Source organism: Pleurotus ostreatus (genome assembly GCF_014466165.1).
Source record: "Pleurotus ostreatus strain PC9 chromosome Unknown scaffold_1, whole genome shotgun sequence".
NCBI lineage: Eukaryota > Fungi > Basidiomycota > Agaricomycetes > Agaricales > Pleurotaceae > Pleurotus > Pleurotus ostreatus.
Genome location: NW_023503156.1, coordinates 953024 through 974365, shown reverse-complemented (window position 1 = coordinate 974365; position 21342 = coordinate 953024). Strand labels below are relative to the sequence as shown.

The window sequence follows — 21342 nt, the reverse complement described above, 5'->3', positions numbered from 1 at the left end:
TTTTCTATTCCAGTGCGACAGTCTTCGTTTTACCTTCCGCAGTGATGTGCCAAAGCCGCCAGTGACTGACTACTAATGCAGGTCCGTCGGAAACCTTTTGGTTCCATCGACTCTGCCATTGATGTCAGCGTTGGCGCCGTTCGTCAGAAACAAGTCAATCGCAAACACGTAGTTCAATTCTTCGATAGCCGAATCTTGCTTTATAGGGAGACGGCGTTATCCCGAAAGGCCCATTTTTGGATGCCTCGAAGTCAAGAATGGCCAGATTTCCATTATGCTGCATTGCCTTGATCGCTTTCAATGTAAGTCGCCCCCGCTAAAGTCATCTCCGCTAGGACTTCGGAACTGAGGTACTAACGGATGTGGATGAACGCGACGAATCTGCTATTTTGATGTAGATATCGTCAGACGCACACAAGGTGATTAATCCACTCTCTGCAGCTACCGTGTATTCACTCCCAATGTCCCAGGTCCCGCATGTGGGCCAGACGAATTACCCATATAGTTGCGAGTGTTTTGAGGGCCTTGGACGTCGGCTCCGCCAGGTACTTCGGTATCAACAGTGACCTTGACAGATCGCTCCATCTACCACCGGATTCATCAATGATATCGACTGTCTCTCGACGTCCATCCTACACTGAAACAATATTGCCATGAATTAAAAGACAAATGTACAAAGTAGGATGAAGTGGCTGAGTGCCGTCGCCCGATACTGGACAGCATGATTGATTAGCAGTACACTTTATATGGAATGTGTCTCTACTATGATTGACGCCAGGCTTTTCACGGATTTCGTACAAAATGGGTAGACCTCACGGCTGATCGTTGATTACAGCTAGGAACGTATCACAAATTGAAGACTACTAAGCGCTCTGGAAATCTGGGCGGGTAGTCCCCGGTAGTCCCTCTCACGGCCAGGAACACCTTCAAAGGGCTACGAAGCCACTCCCCCCGCATTAGTTAGATCTCCGTGACCTCCACCTCCGGGAAGCATGAGTCGATTTCGCCGTCTGATCATGCTCTAGTTCAGGCAACTTTGAAAGCGAGGACGACTACTCAATCCTCAGAATGGTCAAAACAACAGTAAGGCTCCACTGACACCGTCATGGTATCGTCCCAAGCGCGGACAGCATCCTCCGACGTCGTCGGTCATAAGAGCCTTGGAACCGGGACCTCAAACTATTCGCGTACACATAGCGACCCGAAATCATTGCATAAACAGAGAATGTACGACCTACAGTGCAAGTTGATTCGCGGAAGTCTAGCCTCTGGCCCGATTCAGAGACGATCTCGCAACCTAATTTGACGATGCAACACGTCTTGCCAACAGCATTTACTGGGAATCAACTGGATTCTTGACGTCTACTGAATTCGAGGTTTCATCCACTGGCAGCTGAGATCTCTGCCACATCAAGACGCTAGACACTGCATTACATTTCGACCCCTCGACTACATTTGGTTTTTCCAGACAAACCGGCCTTCACTACTTCGTCTCTCCATGGAGGATGGAGACAAGGTATAAAACTTGAACCCGGCCGCTGAATACTGCTACATTGTTAACATCTTCTTCGACTTCCTCGTTCTACCTAGATTTTTTAGCTCATTTCTCTCATTTCTCATGTCGCTGTCATACTTCGAAGCCGTGAACATCCTGAACAGCCAGGAGACACTAACCGACGTCGGGGATGCGTCTCAGAAGCTAGCAAAATCGATCGCGAAGATGATCCACGAGTTCGACACCGTCTCAGCCCACCTCCACACCATCGATATGCAAGGCCTTACTGCACCGATGCTCCCTCACTGGACCGCTTTGAGCCAGGTGAGTGGACCCTGGTTTCATCGTGGCCAGGGTAGTACTGACTCCCAGAAATGATTGAATATTAGAACTTTCGCCAACAAATTTGGCAATTCCGCAACAATGCAGGGCTGATTTCCAGTCGTCTCACAAGTTAGTCGTTTCATCAGATGAATCCCATAAGTTCAGCGTATCTTACCCTTCCCAACGACTAGTGTTTGTTTCCCTCGTGCTGCCGTTGGCAACGCGCAATCTGAACGGCGGATCGAGTCATAATCATCAGGAGAAGCTCCAAGTGTTACAGTCGTTCATTGGAGTATGTATGGTACTTCCTTTTGGCGCATTGTCTGACGCGTTTCTATCAGGTTTCGTCAGATCACGCTGCGCAAACGCGATCGCTGACCGAGGGCATGCTAATGCTCAATTCGAACCTAAACGCGTTTCATTCGAACTTTGCAAGGTTTGCTGCTAGTCGAATGACCTCAGGGCAGAGCGAATTGCAAGAAGTAGCACAGAAGATCGGTCAACTTGACGCACGGGTTAAACAGTGAGCGAAATTTTTAACTTGCTGGCTGTTCGTACTAAGCGATTTGGTTGCCTAGACTGTACATAGGAGTAAGAAGCTTCCATTTTGCTTCTTCACGTCATTTTTGACATTTACTTCTAGGTTGGGCGACTAGTTGGCATTGAAATTGCCTTCTTAGTATTCTCGACGTTCAGAATGGTTATGTCTTCTGGTAGGACTGGCAAATCCAAGGGTTCTCGCCACAGGCTTGTGCGTAGGGATTTACATACTTTCCTCCGTTTCACTGCTTAATTTGGGTCCTGTCTTCTTCAGACACTCACCAATACCGATGCTACCGCCGTGAGCAAAGAATACGATAACATTGATCGTCTGTCTCAGCGTTCCCATCTGGGTGGCTCCGTGTTTAACCTCTCCATTGTCAGGTCTCCAAAACGAGTTCGCTCACGCCGACCACAACGTCCAAATGCAACTGCGCAAGACTGACACGGTGTCCACCTCGAGGGCAGCCATTTCGTCGCTGGTCAGTAATCAGATGGTTGCTGTTCAAGCAATGCTGGGCTTGTGTCTTGCGATCTGGGCTAGGCTTCAGACCGACTGCATGGAGATCCTAGGCTGGTTGCAGGGGTCAGGCCATAATGTAAGCCGTAACAACTCGCTCAGTCATATCATCAATGATGACCCGTTCTCTCCTTTTCAGGCGTTTCCATCCGTCCTCTCAGCCTATATGGAGGGAGGCCATACGATCTACGCCCCATTGGCTCGCGCACTGGATACGTTCACAGCCAGCATCGATCCTTCTCTATTTCCTGGTCTTGCGCAACAGTGAATCTTAGATTACTAGCCAGGCTAATAATGATACCGTAGCTGTCGTGGTAACATATATACTTCATAATCATCGTAATATGACGCTTTATCTTAGAGAACGATATTTACTGGATGGCGACTAAATCTAACCGTTTCAACTTGCGATCAACTGCGGAATGTTCGAAGCCCAATACGGTTTCGGGGACTGTGTCAACGTCAACCCCCGGGGTCCGGTTCACACACCAGCCTTGATAAATACCAACGCTGTCTCGTTGATACAGTTACGGTACAAATGCACACAGCGAGTTCGGACCTCTGGAGTAATACTCACTGGCATCACGTAAAATACTAGGTGATGCTTTCAGGCAACCCGTTGTACTCGGGTAGTGACAGGATGGACTATTGGCGGCTGTGTGAGGAATTGCTGAAACGCAGATTCTTTTGCTGCCGACCATTCTTCTTCTCTACATACTAATGGCGGGGAGGTGACACTGGGTCAACGTTCGGTCCATGTTCGGGATCCAAGCATGAATCTCGGTTTGCATCTGTCGGTGTAGCCAAACAAGCATACAATTCGCGCCAAGTCTGGCAGCAGAATCTGCGTGACTCGTAATTCATCGCCATCACTTCGTGCCAGCAATGAGATATTTCTCGACTCGGGGAGGGGGCGACACGCTTTCCTTCGAAGAGGTCAATTTCGATTGAACTTGCTACATATTTCCGACAATAATGGCGACCAATAGGCTGTATTAACAGGATTGGCGCCGAATGGTGGCCTGTACATCCCAGAACGCATCCCACAACTTCCCGCCAACTGGAGATCAGAATGGAAATCCTACACTTTCCAGGAGCTATCAGTGGCGGTTCTCTCTCTGTTCATTTCCTCAGAGGAAATATCGCAAGCCGAGCTGAAATCGCTTGTCGAGAAATCATACAGCACGTTCCGACATCCCGACGTGACACCGCTGAAGCAACTCGGCAGCGCTACTTACATACTAGAGCTATTCCACGGGCCGACATATGCGTTCAAAGATGTGGCTCTTCAGCTGTTGGGCAATCTCTTTGAGTTTTTCCTACTTCGACGGAACGCGCAAAAGGGGCAAGGGGCTAAACCAGAGCAATTGACGGTTGTCGGTGCGACGAGCGGTGACACTGGAAGGTGAGTTCCTGTTCCTTAGCTTCGAATGTTGTTTCAACATAGCATCCTAGCGCTGCGATATACGGACTGCGGAACAAAGCCAACATATCTATCTTTATTTTACACCCGAAGGGCCGAGTATCTCCTATACAGGAGGCACAGATGACCACTGTCACCGATGCCAACGTACATAACATTGCCGTCAAGGGTACCTTTGATGACTGCCAGGTAACATTCGGATTACTGATGGATGGAAGTATCGTCTCTGATTGCCATTGTTTAGGACATAGTTAAGGCACTGTTCGCCGATAAGGTGTTCAACGATGCATATCGCCTAGGAGCAGTGAACTCAATCAACTGGGCTCGCATTCTGGCTCAGACAGTATACTATTTCCTCGCCTACTTCCACATCCATTCCCAACTCACAGAAACCACCGATTTCGAAATTCAATACGTCGTGCCGACTGGGAATTTTGGAGACATCCTCGCTGGTTACTATGCCAAGCAAATGGGCTTACCTATGGGTAAACTCGTCGTTGCAACAAACGCTAACGACATTCTTGCAAGATTCTGGAAGAGCGGAAGATACGAGAAGATTGACTCGACGGCGATAGTCGATGCTTCTGACCCCACGACCCCTGCGAACGGTGCCTCCGATGGGAAGCAAACTTCTGGCGGCGTGAAAGAGACTTACAGTCCCGCAATGGACATCCTTGTTTCAAGTAATTTCGAACGCTTGCTTTGGTACCTTGCGAACGAATCGGCCGAAGGCTCCAATGAAAAAGATAGAAGACAGCACGCATGTGCTATGGTTGATGACTGGATGAGAAAGGTCAAGCAAGATGGCCGTATGGAGGTCCCACCCGCTGTTCTGGCCGCCGCACGGAGAGACTTTGTTGCCGAGAAAGTGACCGATGATTTGGTGTGTAGATATCTTCCGTGCATCGCCATGTTGCACATGCTGACGATAACACTCTCCTAGACGCTCAAAACTATCAAATCATATTTTGAAGGGACCCCATCTTATATCGCGGATCCGCATACCGCCATCGGTTTGGCCGCTGCGCAGATCGTCGCCCCAGAAAAGTAGGTACTTCTTCGCATGTTATGCGCAATCGTTCATCTAGACATTCTGCAGCTCCGCGAATACTCGGCAAATCATTCTCTCTACGGCCCATCCAGCGAAATTCTCCGAGGCGGTATCCCGGGCCCTGGAACAGTCAGCGCAATTCAATTTCGAGCGTGACGTTCTCCCTGAGGAGTTTCGTGCGCTATCATCAAAAGAAAAGAGGATCATCGACGTAGAACGACCTGAAGTGGAGTTGGTAAAGCGCGTCATCATGCAGCATATGGACATAAAGAATACAACTCCACTTCAAGAAAAAGGAAGCAGCATCTAGAAGCCTTCCAGCTTAACACGGTGTGTGAAGCTGCTAAACCTATGTTGAAGTAAACCACATGTAGTGCCTTACTTCTCATTAGCCTTTGCAGACAAAGGAAACGTGCAATTTAAGTCAAATGCTAAGCACTAGGTCAACGCTGGTGACTCCACCACCCTATCGAGCTCGGGCAAACCGTTGAGAAGGAAGCTCGAAATGACCGCGATTGGATTGAGAACCCGATAGATGGCCGAAAGGCCGACGTCGATGATACACAGCCGGAACAGCAGTGCCGGAAGACCCTTGCAACCCCGCTGCATGTAGCTTGTTACGGAAGGACCCTGACCGTATGTAACCTTATTTCCTCTTTTCGCCTTCCACTTCCTCCTATAAAGTAGAAATGGGTGATCACCAGATGCTCAGAAGACGACCTGATTTGCCCATGCCCTATTGTTCTGTTGTCTTGGATGGCGCTGGACGAGCCAGATGCGAAATACGGAAGTACTCGCAGTCAAAACATGCCCGATTTCAGTTGGTGCCAAGCACGGCGACATTGGAATGAATGGCATCGTAACCGCTCGATTGGGTGGGCGTACGGTGGGTGAGTTGAGAGGCTCATGGCCGTCGGGGAAGTCCAGACAACTGCTTCCGCTCCGTGCGAGCCAGGTAGGTCCCAGCGGTAAGGGGATCATCGTCTGTTGTGACACTCCAATACGACCGTCGAGGGGCCTTTGCTTATTGTGCAACCTGAAAAGTTCATTTGTGAGATGTGCTTTTTCCCAGGAAGCCGATGCAGCCAAGGTGTTGGGCCGAAATAATAGGTGTGGGAAGAAATCAGGACGCGACCCTGCGTTTGTAGCTGTTCCAGCGAAATATTCTGGGTTTGCGCGTATCTGGATAAGCATGGCTCCCCAGATCTCGCCAACGACCTAGACGTTTCATCGTTTCTTTTTCTGAGCCTTTTGCTTTCTCTTCCTCACCGCGTCCACGACTAGAGTCTACTCAACCGTGGCGAGAAGCAGCGGTCAGTCAGGTAAGCATGGTCTCTCCTGCCTGTCACTCAGGCTTCTGCTAAACGCCCAGTAACGGCATTCGCTGCCAAACTATAGCTTTGTTTCCAAGGCCCTTTTCTCCCTGCTTCCCCTCGCAGGTCCCCCACATCGAACCGCAAGCCTCAGGAAATTCAATTTGACGATTATACACGGTTTTACGTATGTCAGGCCTCTCCCCCGCGCGTCGTCTTCGAACGAAAACCACCGACTTTTCCGATTTTTTTCGCGGGGGGTCAAGTCATGGATCAGCGCAGCCTTCGAACATACTCTTCGCGCAGCATGACGCGAACGACAACCATCATCGCGAACCATTCGACGTGTCCAACATCATGGAAGCTTCTACTTCTTCGACACACTCTCAGTCAGCCGCGAAAAAGTTCAGCAGCAAACTACCATTTCTTGGTCGATCACGGAAGAAGTCGAACGTAGAGGAGGCGAGCGCGAATGCTGCGCGTGAGCGTGATGTGGGGGGGCACGAGACCGCGCACGATACAGCAACGCATCAGACACATTCAGACTCGATGTGAGTGCTCATGTCAACTCTCACGCTCATCGCTCAGAATTGATGGGGTTGTAGACTGCGACCAACCAAGTCAAGAGATGGTTCCCAACAGAGCCTTAGCTCCAAGTTCGCCGCTCATTTCACTCCCTCGCGACCACGCAAATCGGATGTCTCATCTTCACGGAAAATCTCATCTTCCCCCTCAAAACTACGCCAGAGGGCTCCGACGGAAACACCATCGACTCACGATCGGACACTGCACCCGCCTCCCAAAGTATCCCCTCGTGGTCGCTCCTTTGAATCGACTTCATCTGGTGCTAGCGAGAATGGAATACGATCCACTACTCCCCGGCCATCACAATCACAACAAGAGGGTCAGCAACCCACGTTTACGGTATCGATTTCCCCACCAGATGATCTCAGCAGGTACGCCGACCTCTTTACACGCCCACGGAGGAAGACCGACTCGTCGAGTTCAACTCCCCCTGGTCGGGATAGTGATGAGCGAAATACGGCAAGTTCCAGTTTATCCACTAGCCCGAGAAGCAGCCTTCCTACTGGGGATTCTGAGCCGTCTGGGACACCGGACGACACGCCTGTCAGACCAGGAAGTCGATCATCTGTCAAGAGTGCAGGTCGACAGCACCAGAAGAATGATTCGGCGAGCGGGACGAGTGCGATACTGGACTTGAGGATGTCGGAGGACTCAGTTATTGACAAAGAGCGGCCGTTTCCAGTTCCTCCCATGATGCCGGGTACTCCATCAGAAAGACGCCCTTCCGTAGCGAGGATATCCACGCAAAATATGGAGAAGGGAACAATTACGGCTAGGACAGGACGCGCTCGCTCTGCCTCTGGTAGTCGTCCTAATGGCGCGCCGCCCAACATACCTCTCCCTTCACCGCCACACTCGTCTCTCCCCTCTCCTCCCCCATCGGCGGCGCCTACCCCTCCTCCAAATGCCGCCCTTCCCAGTATTCCTACGCTCACTACAGCGCCCTCGCGTAAATCTGTCTCTTCCATTTCATCAGTTTCTTCGGGACAGTCGGCGGCCTTCCTCTCGCGCCGTACGCGTGCGAATACCATCCCTTCTCCACCTACACTCACATCTCCAATACCATCCGTCCCTTCTCTTCCATCTTCTCCCATTCCCGTCAACAAGCCCCCGCCATCATCATTCGCGTCCCCCGCATCTCCATATCTCAAATCGCTCAAGCACGATCACCTCGCAACTGACTCGGAGAAAAGCGATTGGGAGCGCTCAGATATTGAGAACCTGGATCGAGCTACTCCAGATCAACTCAAGCAGGTCCTCGTGTCGCAGAACCTCCGAATGGACGAACTCATGAACTATCTTAAACGCATATCAGACCAGCACGAGGCCGAACGGAATGAGATGCGGGATAAGATCGAGACACTTGAGCGTGAATCCGCACGCAAAGATCAAGAGATCAGAGGGTTGACTTATCTCGTGCATCGTGGCGGGGGGGCACCATGGGGTGCCGCCGGTTCACCTCGAACAGGCTCCCCGCGCATCACTTCGGCTCGCTCGAGTCCTCTGGCTAACTCTCCTAACGCGTCACTATCTGATACGGAGAAGACCCATATTCGGACTCGGCGTATCATCGCTAGTGGTACACAGAGTGATGGCGGTCGGGGAGCTATGACAAGTGATTCGGAAGTCGACGCTTCGACCATCCCAATCCTTCCACCCTCGCTGAGAAGGAACAAGACGGCGCTGGGCACATCACAGCCTTCTCCTAAAGCCGCTGCTGTTCGCTCAACTTCGACACGATGTATACCAAGCACCAAATCCTTGGCCGCTGACTTCTCTACAATAGTCAATAAACGTGCATCGACATCATCCACCTTCTCTTTATCATCTACTATTTCCTCCTCATCCTCCCTTCTACCAGCGAGTTCTATCGCTCCCAGCACAATATCATCAAGTCTGTCGTCAATACCGGAAACACCACCACCCTCTCTCCCGCCCAAAGCTGCGCTGCCTTCGATTCTTCAATCACACCATCAGCAAGCCATGGCCACTCCCAAGCCAGCGGCAAAACGCACGCCATCACTGACACCCGCTGCAGCCTATGCAGCCAACCTCAAGAAAACCAGACCTCCTTCAATCGCTCAGGTACTAGAGCGTGATGAGGGCAAGGCGTCGCCAACGTAACCTTCACTGACCCTTCGCATTCTTCCTAGGATAGCATCGCATTGTTCCTGTGCTATACATTTATCGCTTTATTTTGGATCAAGACTGAATCTTTTACCGCTCTTTACTGCAATCGCATCGCATCATGACTCAGACACCATCAACCCCCTCCCCCTCACTCGATCACGCAAGTCATTTCCGATGTACCACACTACCCCTGGTTCGTAAACTGTACATATTACTTATGAGCACAGGGTGCTTGCGGATTATCGGTGCTTCTTCCGTGCGGATTCTGTTGCATAAGCATCTCCACCTTCATTTCCTGTATCGTCGCCCCTTGCCTCATCCTTCCTGTCTATAGGCTTTTGCCTTTTCGTTGCTTCACAGCATCAGTCGCTCTTTATCCTTTCTCGATCTCGTCTATTCGTCTCTTCAATCACTACCATCTGCACTGCTATTTAACCGTATGTCCCTTTGCTAGTTATTCGTGCGTTGCAAGCAAGCATGTTGCTGTACTCATCCGCTCGCCTATTTACCTTACTTCGCGCAAAAACGACAAATAAACTTTATAATCTATATTCTTGTGGAGATAGGGTGGGGTGACGGGAAGTGTGAGTGGTTTACAAATACCTCTGACGAACCGATGGTCTAATTGTCTTCAACTTTTGAGGCCCTGCAAGACGCGATACCTTCAACGTCAAGTCAAGTGACAGATCTGATTGACTTGATGCCCGTGAAGACCACTCCCGTCATCCAGATGTAGGGTGCAAGCAAGACTCAAATGTGGCTTTAGACAACAATTACACCAGCGAGAACACGTCAAACGGCCCGCGTACCGTACCGTATTCAAACTTGACATCTGAGTCCTAAGTCTTGGTCCAACAACGATGAAATGATACCCTTCTCCACATGACCTCTCTTCTTGACAGATTTCGCCTTTCCTTTGGCGGCACCAGCGCTTTGTCAAGCGATTCTCATACTTGAACCGATTTCATTCCAGTGTATCATGCCGATGATCCAGAGGTATGCTATCCACATGCTTCGACTACTCAATGTATCCCCTCCTTTCTAACACCTCATCAACCTTTCTCAGCGGCTACACAAATTACGACAATGGCCTAACGTCCTACGTTCATTCCGAACTGATTTACTTAATCATAGGCACATTGTATCCTCCGTGGCCTTCTGGCTGCAAGAATACGCCGAACTCCCACAGATACCAGTGCGTGTGGTCATATTCACTCTAATGGTAACATTTGCAGGTACGAACATTGCGCAAACATCTGGCAATAACTACCATGGAACTTAGAAGTTTTCTTGATCGTCTATCCTGGAGGCCACGAACGTACCTAAGGCAACACGCTCAGTCTTGCGCTCATACTCTTCACGTCTTTCACTGTAAGTGTATGTTGACTCTAAACGTAAAACGACATCGACATCGATTCCCTATTTTTACCCTGGGGCCAACGTCAAGTTTGAACCCTTCAGACTTCCTTCTTCAGAACTTCCACCGATTCCGACATGAAGACACATGTTGATTGGTATTTACCGCCTAGTCGACGACTTAAACCAATAACAGTGCTCACAAGCGACGCACCGATGAGCCAATGACAATCGCCACGGACATCTCAAACTTTCCAGACATTGGCACGCTGAGTCATTGAGTCAGCGTTGACCATTGGTCGAGCGCATCATCAAATCCCCCACTTTTTTTCATGAAAGAAGGCCCATCACGATGAGGGCCACTTCCCTAGCAAATCCCTGGAAGCCATGTGCTCTTGAACTTTCCTGTTGGAATTCGACTCACCATATTTCGAGCTTCAACGTCAATCTCAGCCTCGATGCCAGTAAGTTCAATGAACGTGTACATGTACATAGGCTCATGGAACTTAATAGCGGATGGCAACGTTCCACTTAAGAGCGATTGGATTTGATTCCGAATTCTCACCCTGTTCCTTGTGCCTCATCGACATCGATCATCTCGCGCTTTCGTCACCGTGTCATCGGTGTGGCGTCCGCGCCCAACTTAATAAAGACCGGGCATCGGGCACAATAGGGCACAAGTTCGTATGAATTGATTTCATATCTGTATTCAAATGGAGCCTTGCTTCGATTTTCTGATAGCCTTTGCCATGCGCTACTTCAGCATAATGAAAGAATCGTATTGAACGCTAGCGGCTAGCCCTTGCCAGTCTTCTCTAAAATTAAGTTTGCATTCACTTGACGGCGCTTTTACGACTTGATAATTAAGAAGGCATAATCATAACGAATCGTCGCCACCAGGGACGTGGATTCGACTCCGGGCACGATGATCGAGTCTGACAAAAACGAATCAAGAAGCCGCCATAGGCTACTATCCATGTACTCTTCCTATTCCTATCAACAATTGGACGGTCTTTTGTGTGACGGCGGCGTAGACAGCTTCTGTCAGGAGATGTGCGCGCATTTGCCTGCACATACGACCGTACGTGTAAATTACAAGGGCGATTATGGAAGTGTAGTTGTACCAATTGACCCCCAGTGACCTAACGCGCTAATTACAAGGAAGCACGGTTGAAATGATGATCCTTCCAATAGGTAGGGATCTCTTCGATCCCGGAGGATTCCACTGAGAAATATATTAATTAACGTCCAAAGTTCAGACAATCTCCGCGTTCATTGAAATTTCAGCCATTAGTGTGGAAAGGGCTTCGTGCGTGAGACCACAGTCCCTGAGGATGCACCCAACCGAAATACTCAAATGGGTATTGACCGGACCTCTGTCCTTGGTCGGTGCTTTCCCACTGCGGTTGGAAAAGTTCTGGGGGGACCAACGCCTCGTGGTAGTATTCGTCGAAGTCGTGATGGAGCGGAATTGACGGTCGAGCACGGGCTGGAATAAACCATGTTGTAAGTACTAAGGATGGAGTATACTAAACGCCGGATGAAGGAATACATACCTTTGTTTTCGATGTCGACAAAATAAGATATACTGTGAATAGATATGAGGCCCGGGCTTTGATATGATGGAAAATTTAACTGACCCTTGTATGTTGTGAAAGTAAGGTTGGTTCAAAAGGTCCGTTACATTGTACCGATGGCTGGGATCCGGATGCAATAACTATTCATTGTAACCGTTAGGATTGGGTGATTGTTGCAAGCAGATACTTGTATTCACCCCAGCTATCACAGTCCCAGCATCATCGTCCATCCCCGCGTAAGAAAAGTAGGAACGCCCGGCGAGTAGGTCCGAATCCCAGGCCAAATAGCGATCGAGGTCTTTGCAAGTAGGGAACGGCGACTATGTAAGAGACGGAGTTAACGAGAAGACAGAAAGGAAGTACAGGAAAACGGAACCTTGGGCGAGCCCATTTCGAGTTGGAATGCCACACATCCTAGGCTCCAGTAATCGACTTGGAGACCGTATTTCTGCGGCGGCCCTTGGCAGTAGATCATCTCTGGCGCCATATAACCTCGGGTGCCCGCTACATGGTGGCTATACGAGGTGTTGGGATTCACGGGGTGCCCATTGGCGTCTATATATGAAGAGCCGAAATCAGTAATCTTGACGTTATCTCGTGTGTCCAAGAGAATGTTCGCCGGTTTGATATCTCTGTGAATGAGACCTGCGGCATGAATCGCTGTGATTCCCGTGGACTACACGGGGGTCAGTGATAATCATACCAAAAAGAATCTATCCACACAATTTGAGCGATCCACCGCTGAGCTTGTATAGGTCTGTGAGGCGCCTCTCCGCGCAAAACGTTTGATAAGTCACATTGCATTAATTGCTATAGCTGCCAGTCAATATAGCAAGCAGATATATATTTGAGCCGCTCACCATAGCGAAGAAAAGACGGTTCTTGTCCTGCATGCACCCTTCTAGTTTCATCACGAAGGCGTCGCCGTCATGTTTGGGAGCATAAGCCAGCTGCTTATAGGCAAGAAGTTCCCGAATAGGGTAGGCCACTAGGTTACGTTCAAGAAGATACTTCTTCCTGAATACCTTCATGCAAACCACGCGACCATCCTGAGGAGACAGGGTCTCTCGGGCAATTATTGTTTCGCTGGAGGTTGTAGAGGCGATAGTATGATAATACATGAAGCAGCCGGGGTGATTGAAGGGTTTGGAATTCTGGGTTGGATACAGTATAGGCGCAAGGCTTGGGAGAGGTTCACAGTACCCGACGGTACTAGAGCCAGTACTAGAGTCATCGGAATCGCCGAGTCTGAGCCTAAGTTGCGCTTTGCCGCTTCTCGCCACGGGCACGTTCGCTCTGGAGTCGAACGGCGATTTGTGCTGCTTCATCATCTGGGCCGGAGCCTCGTCGGCAAATGACTTCATCTTTTGCTCGTAAGCTATGTCCGCGAAGCTTCCTAGAGCCAGGCGTTGTATTTCTTCCATCTTCTCGGCGAGGAGCTGGCAGAGTTCTGGGTTAGGATAGAAGCACGATTGCAAAAGATAGTCGTCGCAGTCAAGGAATTCCATGGATGGTAGAAGCGAAGATGCCAATGAAAGGAGATGGACGAGAAAGGTCACCTTAAATACATGGCAAAGGCGTGGTTGCCAGACAAAGAGCCAGTGGCACAATGCCGCAAATGTGACCGACAAGTCTTTGTGCCTGCGTCGTCAAAGATACCTTTTCACTTACAAAGTGAGTAGAATGTGCCAATAACCGCAACACTCGTCACATTCCTTTGCACTCAACCGACATAGCCAGCGATACAGAGGCATCCTTAATAATCAAGCTCAGACAAGCCCTGTGAAGGCAGCAACGAGTAGAACTTGCTTAGCTTAAACCTACAGCAGTCACAATTGATTCAAAGAACTTACTTGTGAATATTCCTTCTTGGCTGCTCGTTCCGTATAGCCGTATGGCAACCTCCCGCTACGAGTCGGCATTCTACCCCAATGGCTCCGCCGCATGTTTCAAGCCGCTGCTTCTCCTACAGATTTGATGGGTTTGGTGCCAAACAGTCCCCCCATTGCCCATTGCTGCCACTGTCCTGATTGACGGAGCAAGTCATTCGGCAGGATGGGTCACTGCAAGCAAATAATCGATACGACACTGTATTAGAATTTGAGGCACATTGTCAATTGACTCGTTGAGGGCGGAATAAAACGTTGACGATGGACGTTCGAGGTAAAGATGGAGCTAAACGAGCCGACTGGGTCCTCGACACGTGCACTCCATTCTCAACTGCATAATTCTAGATTTAACTGCTTGTATGTACGGGACAAATCCACTCAAGATAAGACCTCCTACAAGCGCTCGGCACTTTTGGAAGCAAACTTGATCCTGAGCGGAAGATGGGCCTCCCTACCGCTTTGGCCTTCGATGAAGGGAGTCATAGTGCCGCACGGTTCTCGCCGAATATTCTCAGCTTCTTGTGTCAAAGAAAACTCATACGTCCCAACGAGCTCAATCATGAATGCCTGGAACTCAAGTAATCTGGCGGTTAATGAATGTCAACATGCCGATCTCGAAATGCGAAAGATTATCTTACGCGAAGCGAAAGCCAATGCAACTGCGGAGGCCACCAGCAAACGTGAGCCTTGGAGAAGGGGTACATCAGTGAATACGTTCAGGTTTTACGGTGGAAATATAACTCACAGGTTAGAGTATACACCTACATTGACAGAATTCTTGGGGGAGCCAGATAACCAGCGATCTGGGTTGAATACGTGCGCATCTTCGCCGAAAATATCCTTGTTCCTACAGAAAGATCAGCCGTTGGGTTCGTTGCAGCATTTGAATCCATGATCACCTATTGTACCCAGCAATGGACAGCGTAAGCTTCTGGCCTTTGGGGATGGGTAATTCATGCAGGACTTTGCCGGTTGTCAAACGGATAGGTTTCGAAAGAGGTAGAACGTCATCACGGCCGGCATCACGGTGGGTCACAGGCAACACAGGGTGATAGCGCAGAGTTTCCTGATCAATGGATCGTCAGATCAGTAAGGAATTTTCGAGACCAGCAGTCGGCCAATACCTTAATCACAGCCTGCAAATACGGCATCGAATCGAGGTCCCCAACACCAATTTCATGTCCGAGGTCTGTTTGCTTGGCCCATATTTCATGGCGGAGGCGTTGCTGTATTTCGGAGTGTCGGGCCAACTCAAGAAGGGCCCAATTGACGGTGTTCGCCGTGGTCTCGTGTCCCGCCAACATGATGGTCCTATCGTCAATGATGAAAATAGAGATAGAGATCGCGCATGGGACTAGTAAGGGCTTACGAACCTCATCTGGGCCAAGAGTTCATCCTCATCCAACTTCGCGCTATCATTCTCCGTTGTATTGGCCTTGACTTTGAGAACACCTCAGCGATGTCTCCTCCCCGGGTGTGAACAACCGAGCAACGCACCGAGCAAGCTCATAACATCCCGGTTCATCCCCCCTTGAAGCAGCTCCCTTGTCTTTATTTCCACAAGCTCCTTGGCCACATCCGTCGCGATCTTTTCTGTGTGTCGCGCAAGCGTGAAGTCCATGCCAGGAGTATAGCTGGAAATAATATGTAGCCACTCTGAAGGTATGTACGCCCATAGGTTCTGCGTGAATATTGCAGCATCGGGTAAAGCGCCGAATGTCTCCGATCTATACACTCGGGTCAGCATGATTGATGAGAACGAAAGCAAGATGTCCGTACACAAGCCTAGAGTATGCCTTGCTGAGAGGCGTTTCATCATCATCCATTGCCCCGAACCGGTAGTCAAACGCAGCTGCGTGCATCTATTAGATGGCCCGTCTATACAGCCAGGGAATGATGCACACCTTCTCCGATAGCATCTAACATGACACGAGAAGACCATCGCGGAACATCCACAACTGCTTCTTCGTTTAAGGAAGTGCTTATAATGTCCTTCCATTTGGAGCTCAACTGAATACATGGTCACTGTCGCGTCGCCAGGCCCACTCATATTCTGCGCACCTGAGTGGCATGATAACAGAATATTGGCCAAAACGCTCGGCATTCCGGGGCACCAAATCCGGGAAGTAGGACCTTTCGGTGTCTCTTATGAACATCCACTACGTCAAGATAGTATAAGCTTCTATCAAGAAGGAAATGTGGGGGATACTGACACTCAGCAGAAAGAATTCCATTTCCAGCGATGATCCGCGATAACTCGTTTATTTCTGCTGGTTTCCGAAAGTTGTATCCAGACGTCTGATAAATATATTGCAAGGCTTTGGGGTCCATAACGAGGATACGATCTTCCTAATGTATCCGTCAGCATTGACTCGAAAAGCTAGTCGGTTCAAATAGTTACCCCGAATGCCGCTTTAAACCTGACTATGTCGCCGTATTTTGCTTGCCATTCGAAGTCCGCCTAGTAAATGTTATGAGCAAAGGTCAAGTGCTAAAAGGGATGGGCGGCCTACTTCGGCTACAGGTCTTTGGTGAAATTCTCGCATATTACCTAGGGTAACAATCAGTGTCGTGGTTTTGTGGTCTAAGAGCACGAAACTCACCAATAAAGAAAGACGGAGATGGGGGACCAGGTACATGGCGGACAGAGATACGGGTAAGACGATGATATATCGCTTTCAGCAGAGCGACCAAGACAACCCCAGCTGCTAGCAGACGATAAGACATTTTTAGTTGCCGTCTAACCCACCCAGAATCACCACCTTATATACTGGTCAGTTCCAGCATACCCCCGATTTGTTCATCCCACTAGCATAGGAGAATTAAGATCCACCGCTGACGTACGACGGGCCTTCTCTCTTGCTGAAGGATTCATCATGACTCCAACCTTGCTACTCGCGGCACCGCAGACTAAACTGTGCATTTGCAGGCCAGCCCGTAGTAGTGAAGAACCTGATCGTGGAATCTGGCCTTGTCATTTCCCGGTCGAATGGAATATACACTTCGAATATGCTTCGAATTCCGTATAACGCGGCGTATCCGTGTAGAAAAGACATCCCAAAGAGTGATAATTGGGCAAAGCGTAGCCATCGGCTCCCAGGTCCAATTATTCGCTTACGGCGTGACACACGCGGAGGGTTCCAGTCTTTGTAGGATGTATACGTCTTGTGTGAAGAGGAAGAGAAGCCGCACGAGAGAGAGAACCAGGTGGGATAATGTGTACCACTGGCAACAGGATCATGTAAAGTTAGAGAAAGTGTCTCAAGAACCTGAATGGAGCCTTTGTTGTGGGCGATGACAGCAGAGATTCTCTTCTATAAAGGTAGGTGAGCGGTGTGGATCCTAAACAGCCCGTTCAGAGAGCCATCAGCGAGGTCCAGATGTTGTTTGAAAGTGGACTGCGATGAATTCCATGCTGTTCGAAGCAATTCTTCATACCACTTAGCTAAAATGGGATCTATCTGGACGGATGCTCATTAGCTACATATTCCAATCTCTTTGTGAGTTCTTACCAATCTTTACCGCAATATTAACCGAGCATGTCACGAATCAGCAGAAACGCGTTATTTCATCAACCTTTTTAGAGAATCTATACCTCGAAAGTGTTAAAGATTTCCGGAATGGCGCCATTGACTTTAGGAGCATCTGCCCGTTTTGAGCGAGTAGACTCAAATATTCTGTTGCTAAGTCCTACGGTAGTATTGGATTTCGTGAAAACCATGAAAAGAAGGAAGGGGTTGAGAAAAGAAAAGACAGTGTCTGATACAGGGGGAGATGGCAGGACGGCCCAACCAGATAATCACGTGATCCTCTATTTAACTTGGTCTGCAAAACGGACGATTTCATTGTCAACGCGAGATACTTTACATACGTCGGATTCAAGAGCGATTCGCAAGAGTTCTACAGTTTGCATTCACCCATGCAATTTACTCGGCACCCTTAGGAGCAAGCCTGATTCTCAGGGGCAGATGGACTTCCTTACCGCTTTGACCTTCAATGAAGGGGGCCATAACACCACATGGTTCTCGCCGGACGCTTCTGGCTTCCTTGGTCATTGAGAATTCATATGTCCCAACGAGCTCAACCAAGAAGGCCTGGAATTCAGTAAGCCTGGCAATTGATGATTGTCAATAGGCCTTGCTTGAAATACCAGAATGGATGTCTTACGCGAAACGGAAGCCGATGCAAGCACGCAGACCACCAGCGAACGTAAGCCTGACGAAAGTATGAGTAAAAATATACACAGCACGGTTTAACTGTAACATACAGGTTAGAGTACACGCCTACGTTGACAGTGTTCTTGGGCGAGTTGGACAGCCAGCGATCTGGGTTGAATACGTGTGCATCTTCTCCGAAAACGTCCTTGTTCCTATAAATATGTCAGCCTTCAACGTTAGCGTACATTTTTGGGCAATGTTCACCTATTGTACCCAGCAATAGAAAGGGCGAGCTTCTGGCCTTTAGGAATGGGCAATTCATGCACCACTTCGCCAGTAGTCAAAGTGATGGGTTTCGAAAGAGGCAGGACGTCGTCGCGGCCGGCCTCCCGTTGGGTCATGGGTGCTACTGGATGGTAACGTAGAGACTCCTGATAGATCGTCAGTTTGAGGTAAACTCGAAAAGCTACGGTGGAGCAATACCTTGACCACAGCTTGTAAATATGGCATCGTCTCAAGATCCCTATACTCAAATTCACGTCCAAGGGCTAGTTGCTTGTCCCAAATTTCTTGGCGGAGGCGTTGCTGCATTTCTGGGTGTTGGGCCAGCTCCAAGAGCGTCCAACTAACTGTGTTTGCCGTGGTGTCGTGTCCCGCCAACATGATGGTCCTATGTTCGGCGTCAAAATGAAAATTATGCTTCCGGCAATCAATACCGACGGACCTCATTTGAGCAAAGAGCTCGTCCTCATTCAGTTTCGCGTTGTCCTTTTCTGAGTTATTGGCCTTGACTGCGAGATCACTTTCGTCAAGCCTTGTATTTGAGTGAAAACGGCTAACCACATACCAAGCAAGCTCATAATGTCCCGATTGCCTTCGCCTTGAAGTAATTCCTGTGTCTTCGTTTCCACAAGCTTCTTAGCCACGTCCAAGGAGATCTTCTCTGTGTATTGTGCGTGCTTTAGAGTCATACCAGGAGTGTACTTCGAAATGAGACGTAGACACTGTGAAGGTAGGTATGCCCAGAGATTCTGCGTGAATATTGCGGCATCGGGTAATGAACCGAATGTCTCCGACCTGTACGTTATGTCAACACAAGTTATAATAAGGAGAGAAGGAGTTCTTTACAGAAGCCCAAAGTACGCTTTGCTGAGGGGCGTTTCTGCATCAGTCAAAGCCCCGAATTGATAATCGAACGCAGCTGTGGAAGGTCGTAAGGTTTTCCGTCCGTGCAATCCGGTACTGTAATGGAGCCCACCTTCACCGATAGCATCCAACATTGCGCGAGACGTCCAGCGCGGAATGTCTACGACGACTTCCTGGTTCGAGGACGCGCTTATGAGGTCCTTCCATTTAGAGCTCAACTGATAAGTGGTCACTACCACGCTACCCAGCTTGCTCGCAACCTACGCACCTGAGTAGCATAATTGTAGAATATCGGCCAAAATGCTCGAGACTCTGGACCACCAAAGCCAGGGAGGAGGACCTTGCGATGTCTCTTATGAACATCCACTTCATCAAGAAAATGTTAGCTTCGGTACGGCTGTACGGTGGGGCACTGACGTTCAGCAACGAGGATTCCGTTTCCTGTGACGATCCGCGTCAGCTCGTTGCTTGCTCCTGGCTTTGGGAAATTGTATCCAGAGGTCTGATAGATGTATTGCAAGGCCTTGGGGTCCATGACGAGGAGTCGGTCCTCCTAAACCATGCGTCAGCGTATTGGACCGACAATTGGACGGCCTGAGTGATTACCCCGAATGCTGCGTTAAACCTGACTACGTCGCCGTATCTTTCCTGCCATTCAAAATCTGCCTAGTGGGGGTTATGAACGAAAGTCAAGCCTCGACAAAGACGACTGTTAAAGGACGGCTGTATACCTCGCCTACGGGCCTCTGGTGAAATTCACGCATATGGCCTAAGATAAGATAAAAGTCAGCATCATGGCGTTCAATACGACGAACACATCGCTCACCAAGAAGAAAAGATGCAGGCGGAGGTCCAGGGACATGGCGAACAGAGATACGGGTGTATCGACGGTATATCACTCTCAGTAGAGCGACGAATGAAAGTCCAGCTCCTAGAAGAAGGTAATTCATTGTATCTTATCGCTCAACTTGCCTCGAGGGATCACCTTAAATACTGCTCAGCTCCTACATACCCGGTTTCGCTATCCCTCTGGCGTGGGGGATTCCAATTTGCCGCTGTCGTACGATCGCCGAGAATTTGCGCTTCTTTCTCGTACTGTGACTCGAACATTGCTTCGCGCGGGGCCGATGACCCAATAAACTGTGCATCATCTACTACTATCTACTTGTTTGTATGTCAGCCTGTGGTCGTAAAAGAACTAACCGTGGAAACTGACCTTGTCATTCCCCGATTGACTGGAGTTTGTTGTGTGAATCCCACCGAGTTCGGTACGATATGCTGTGCCCGTGTTGGAACGTCATTCCAAAGGGTTCGTGCCAGTACACGAGTGTGATCATTTTTCGAAGCATGGCCATCAGTGTCGGCGAGTATTGTGCGTGAGCGAGAAAGGATCCAGACGTTGTATCGAAGGAGTGTAAAATCCGCAAGAGAGAAACGGCTCACGGCTCGCCGTTGGAACCAGGATGTAAACTGTGCGGAAATTCACATTAACCCTAGATCTTTGGAAGTGCGGTATCACATCTCAGTTGTGTAGCAGAACAGCAAGAAGTCCCCTTGAAGTTGAGGTGAGCGGTTTCACCGCTCAGACTCCTCGAAATGACTGGGAACGGACTCTTCTCCATTGAAGGGTCGGCTCGGCCTGGAACTTCAATGGAAGTTGGTGTGAGCGCCTCATGTTGTTTCCACGTCAACGCCGTTCTCCATGCTGGATCACGGCATTTTAATCTGGGAAAAAAGAGTTCGTAAATGCGAAGAAAGCCTGTTTGCGAGATGTCCTTACTGTGGTTCCCCTGAGACTAATGCTGGCTGATGGCTCTCGGGCTGAGAATCACTGAG

General features: G+C 49.4%; 6 protein-coding genes across 6 annotated transcripts; 3 read left to right on the top strand and 3 right to left on the bottom strand.

Moving 5' to 3' along the window:
- Positions 1-1618: 1618 nt before the first annotated feature.
- Positions 1619-3147, top strand: PC9H_000323 (uncharacterized protein; the record flags this gene model as incomplete). The annotated part of the gene is made up of 9 exons (XM_036769985.1): positions 1619-1819; positions 1885-1948; positions 2011-2111; positions 2161-2342; positions 2398-2410; positions 2463-2570; positions 2634-2688; positions 2744-2958; positions 3019-3147. 9 exons carry the CDS (start codon positions 1619-1621, stop codon positions 3145-3147), a joined length of 1068 nt encoding a protein of 355 aa, XP_036635830.1.
- A 617-nt stretch (positions 3148-3764) lies between these two features.
- Positions 3765-5663, top strand: THR4 (threonine synthase; the record flags this gene model as incomplete). The annotated part of the gene is made up of 6 exons (XM_036769984.1): positions 3765-3815; positions 3869-4284; positions 4335-4491; positions 4547-5185; positions 5246-5349; positions 5402-5663. The coding sequence occupies 6 exons, from the start codon at positions 3765-3767 to the stop codon at positions 5661-5663; spliced, it is 1629 nt and encodes a 542-aa protein (XP_036635829.1).
- A 1192-nt stretch (positions 5664-6855) lies between these two features.
- Positions 6856-9375, top strand: PC9H_000321 (uncharacterized protein; the record flags this gene model as incomplete). The annotated part of the gene is made up of 2 exons (XM_036769983.1): positions 6856-7217; positions 7272-9375. 2 exons carry the CDS (start codon positions 6856-6858, stop codon positions 9373-9375), a joined length of 2466 nt encoding a protein of 821 aa, XP_036635828.1.
- A 2645-nt stretch (positions 9376-12020) lies between these two features.
- On the bottom strand, positions 12021-13822 carry PC9H_000320 (uncharacterized protein; the record flags this gene model as incomplete). The annotated part of the gene is made up of 7 exons (XM_036769982.1): positions 12021-12250; positions 12294-12325; positions 12378-12454; positions 12512-12634; positions 12691-12990; positions 13038-13124; positions 13175-13822. The coding sequence occupies 7 exons, from the start codon at positions 13820-13822 to the stop codon at positions 12021-12023; spliced, it is 1497 nt and encodes a 498-aa protein (XP_036635827.1).
- Positions 13823-14596: 774 nt separating this feature from the next.
- On the bottom strand, positions 14597-16930 carry PC9H_000319 (uncharacterized protein; the record flags this gene model as incomplete). The annotated part of the gene is made up of 14 exons (XM_036769981.1): positions 14597-14786; positions 14842-14889; positions 14949-15050; positions 15103-15269; positions 15328-15514; positions 15577-15643; positions 15701-15930; positions 15983-16055; positions 16108-16213; positions 16265-16362; positions 16417-16552; positions 16605-16664; positions 16717-16754; positions 16807-16930. The coding sequence occupies 14 exons, from the start codon at positions 16928-16930 to the stop codon at positions 14597-14599; spliced, it is 1626 nt and encodes a 541-aa protein (XP_036635826.1).
- Positions 16931-18129: 1199 nt separating this feature from the next.
- Positions 18130-20456, bottom strand: PC9H_000318 (uncharacterized protein; the record flags this gene model as incomplete). Its single annotated transcript, XM_036769980.1, has 14 exons — positions 18130-18313; positions 18371-18418; positions 18471-18572; positions 18625-18791; positions 18844-19030; positions 19085-19151; positions 19208-19437; positions 19489-19561; positions 19619-19724; positions 19775-19872; positions 19924-20059; positions 20113-20172; positions 20238-20275; positions 20333-20456. The coding sequence occupies 14 exons, from the start codon at positions 20454-20456 to the stop codon at positions 18130-18132; spliced, it is 1620 nt and encodes a 539-aa protein (XP_036635825.1).
- Positions 20457-21342: the final 886 nt, after the last annotated feature.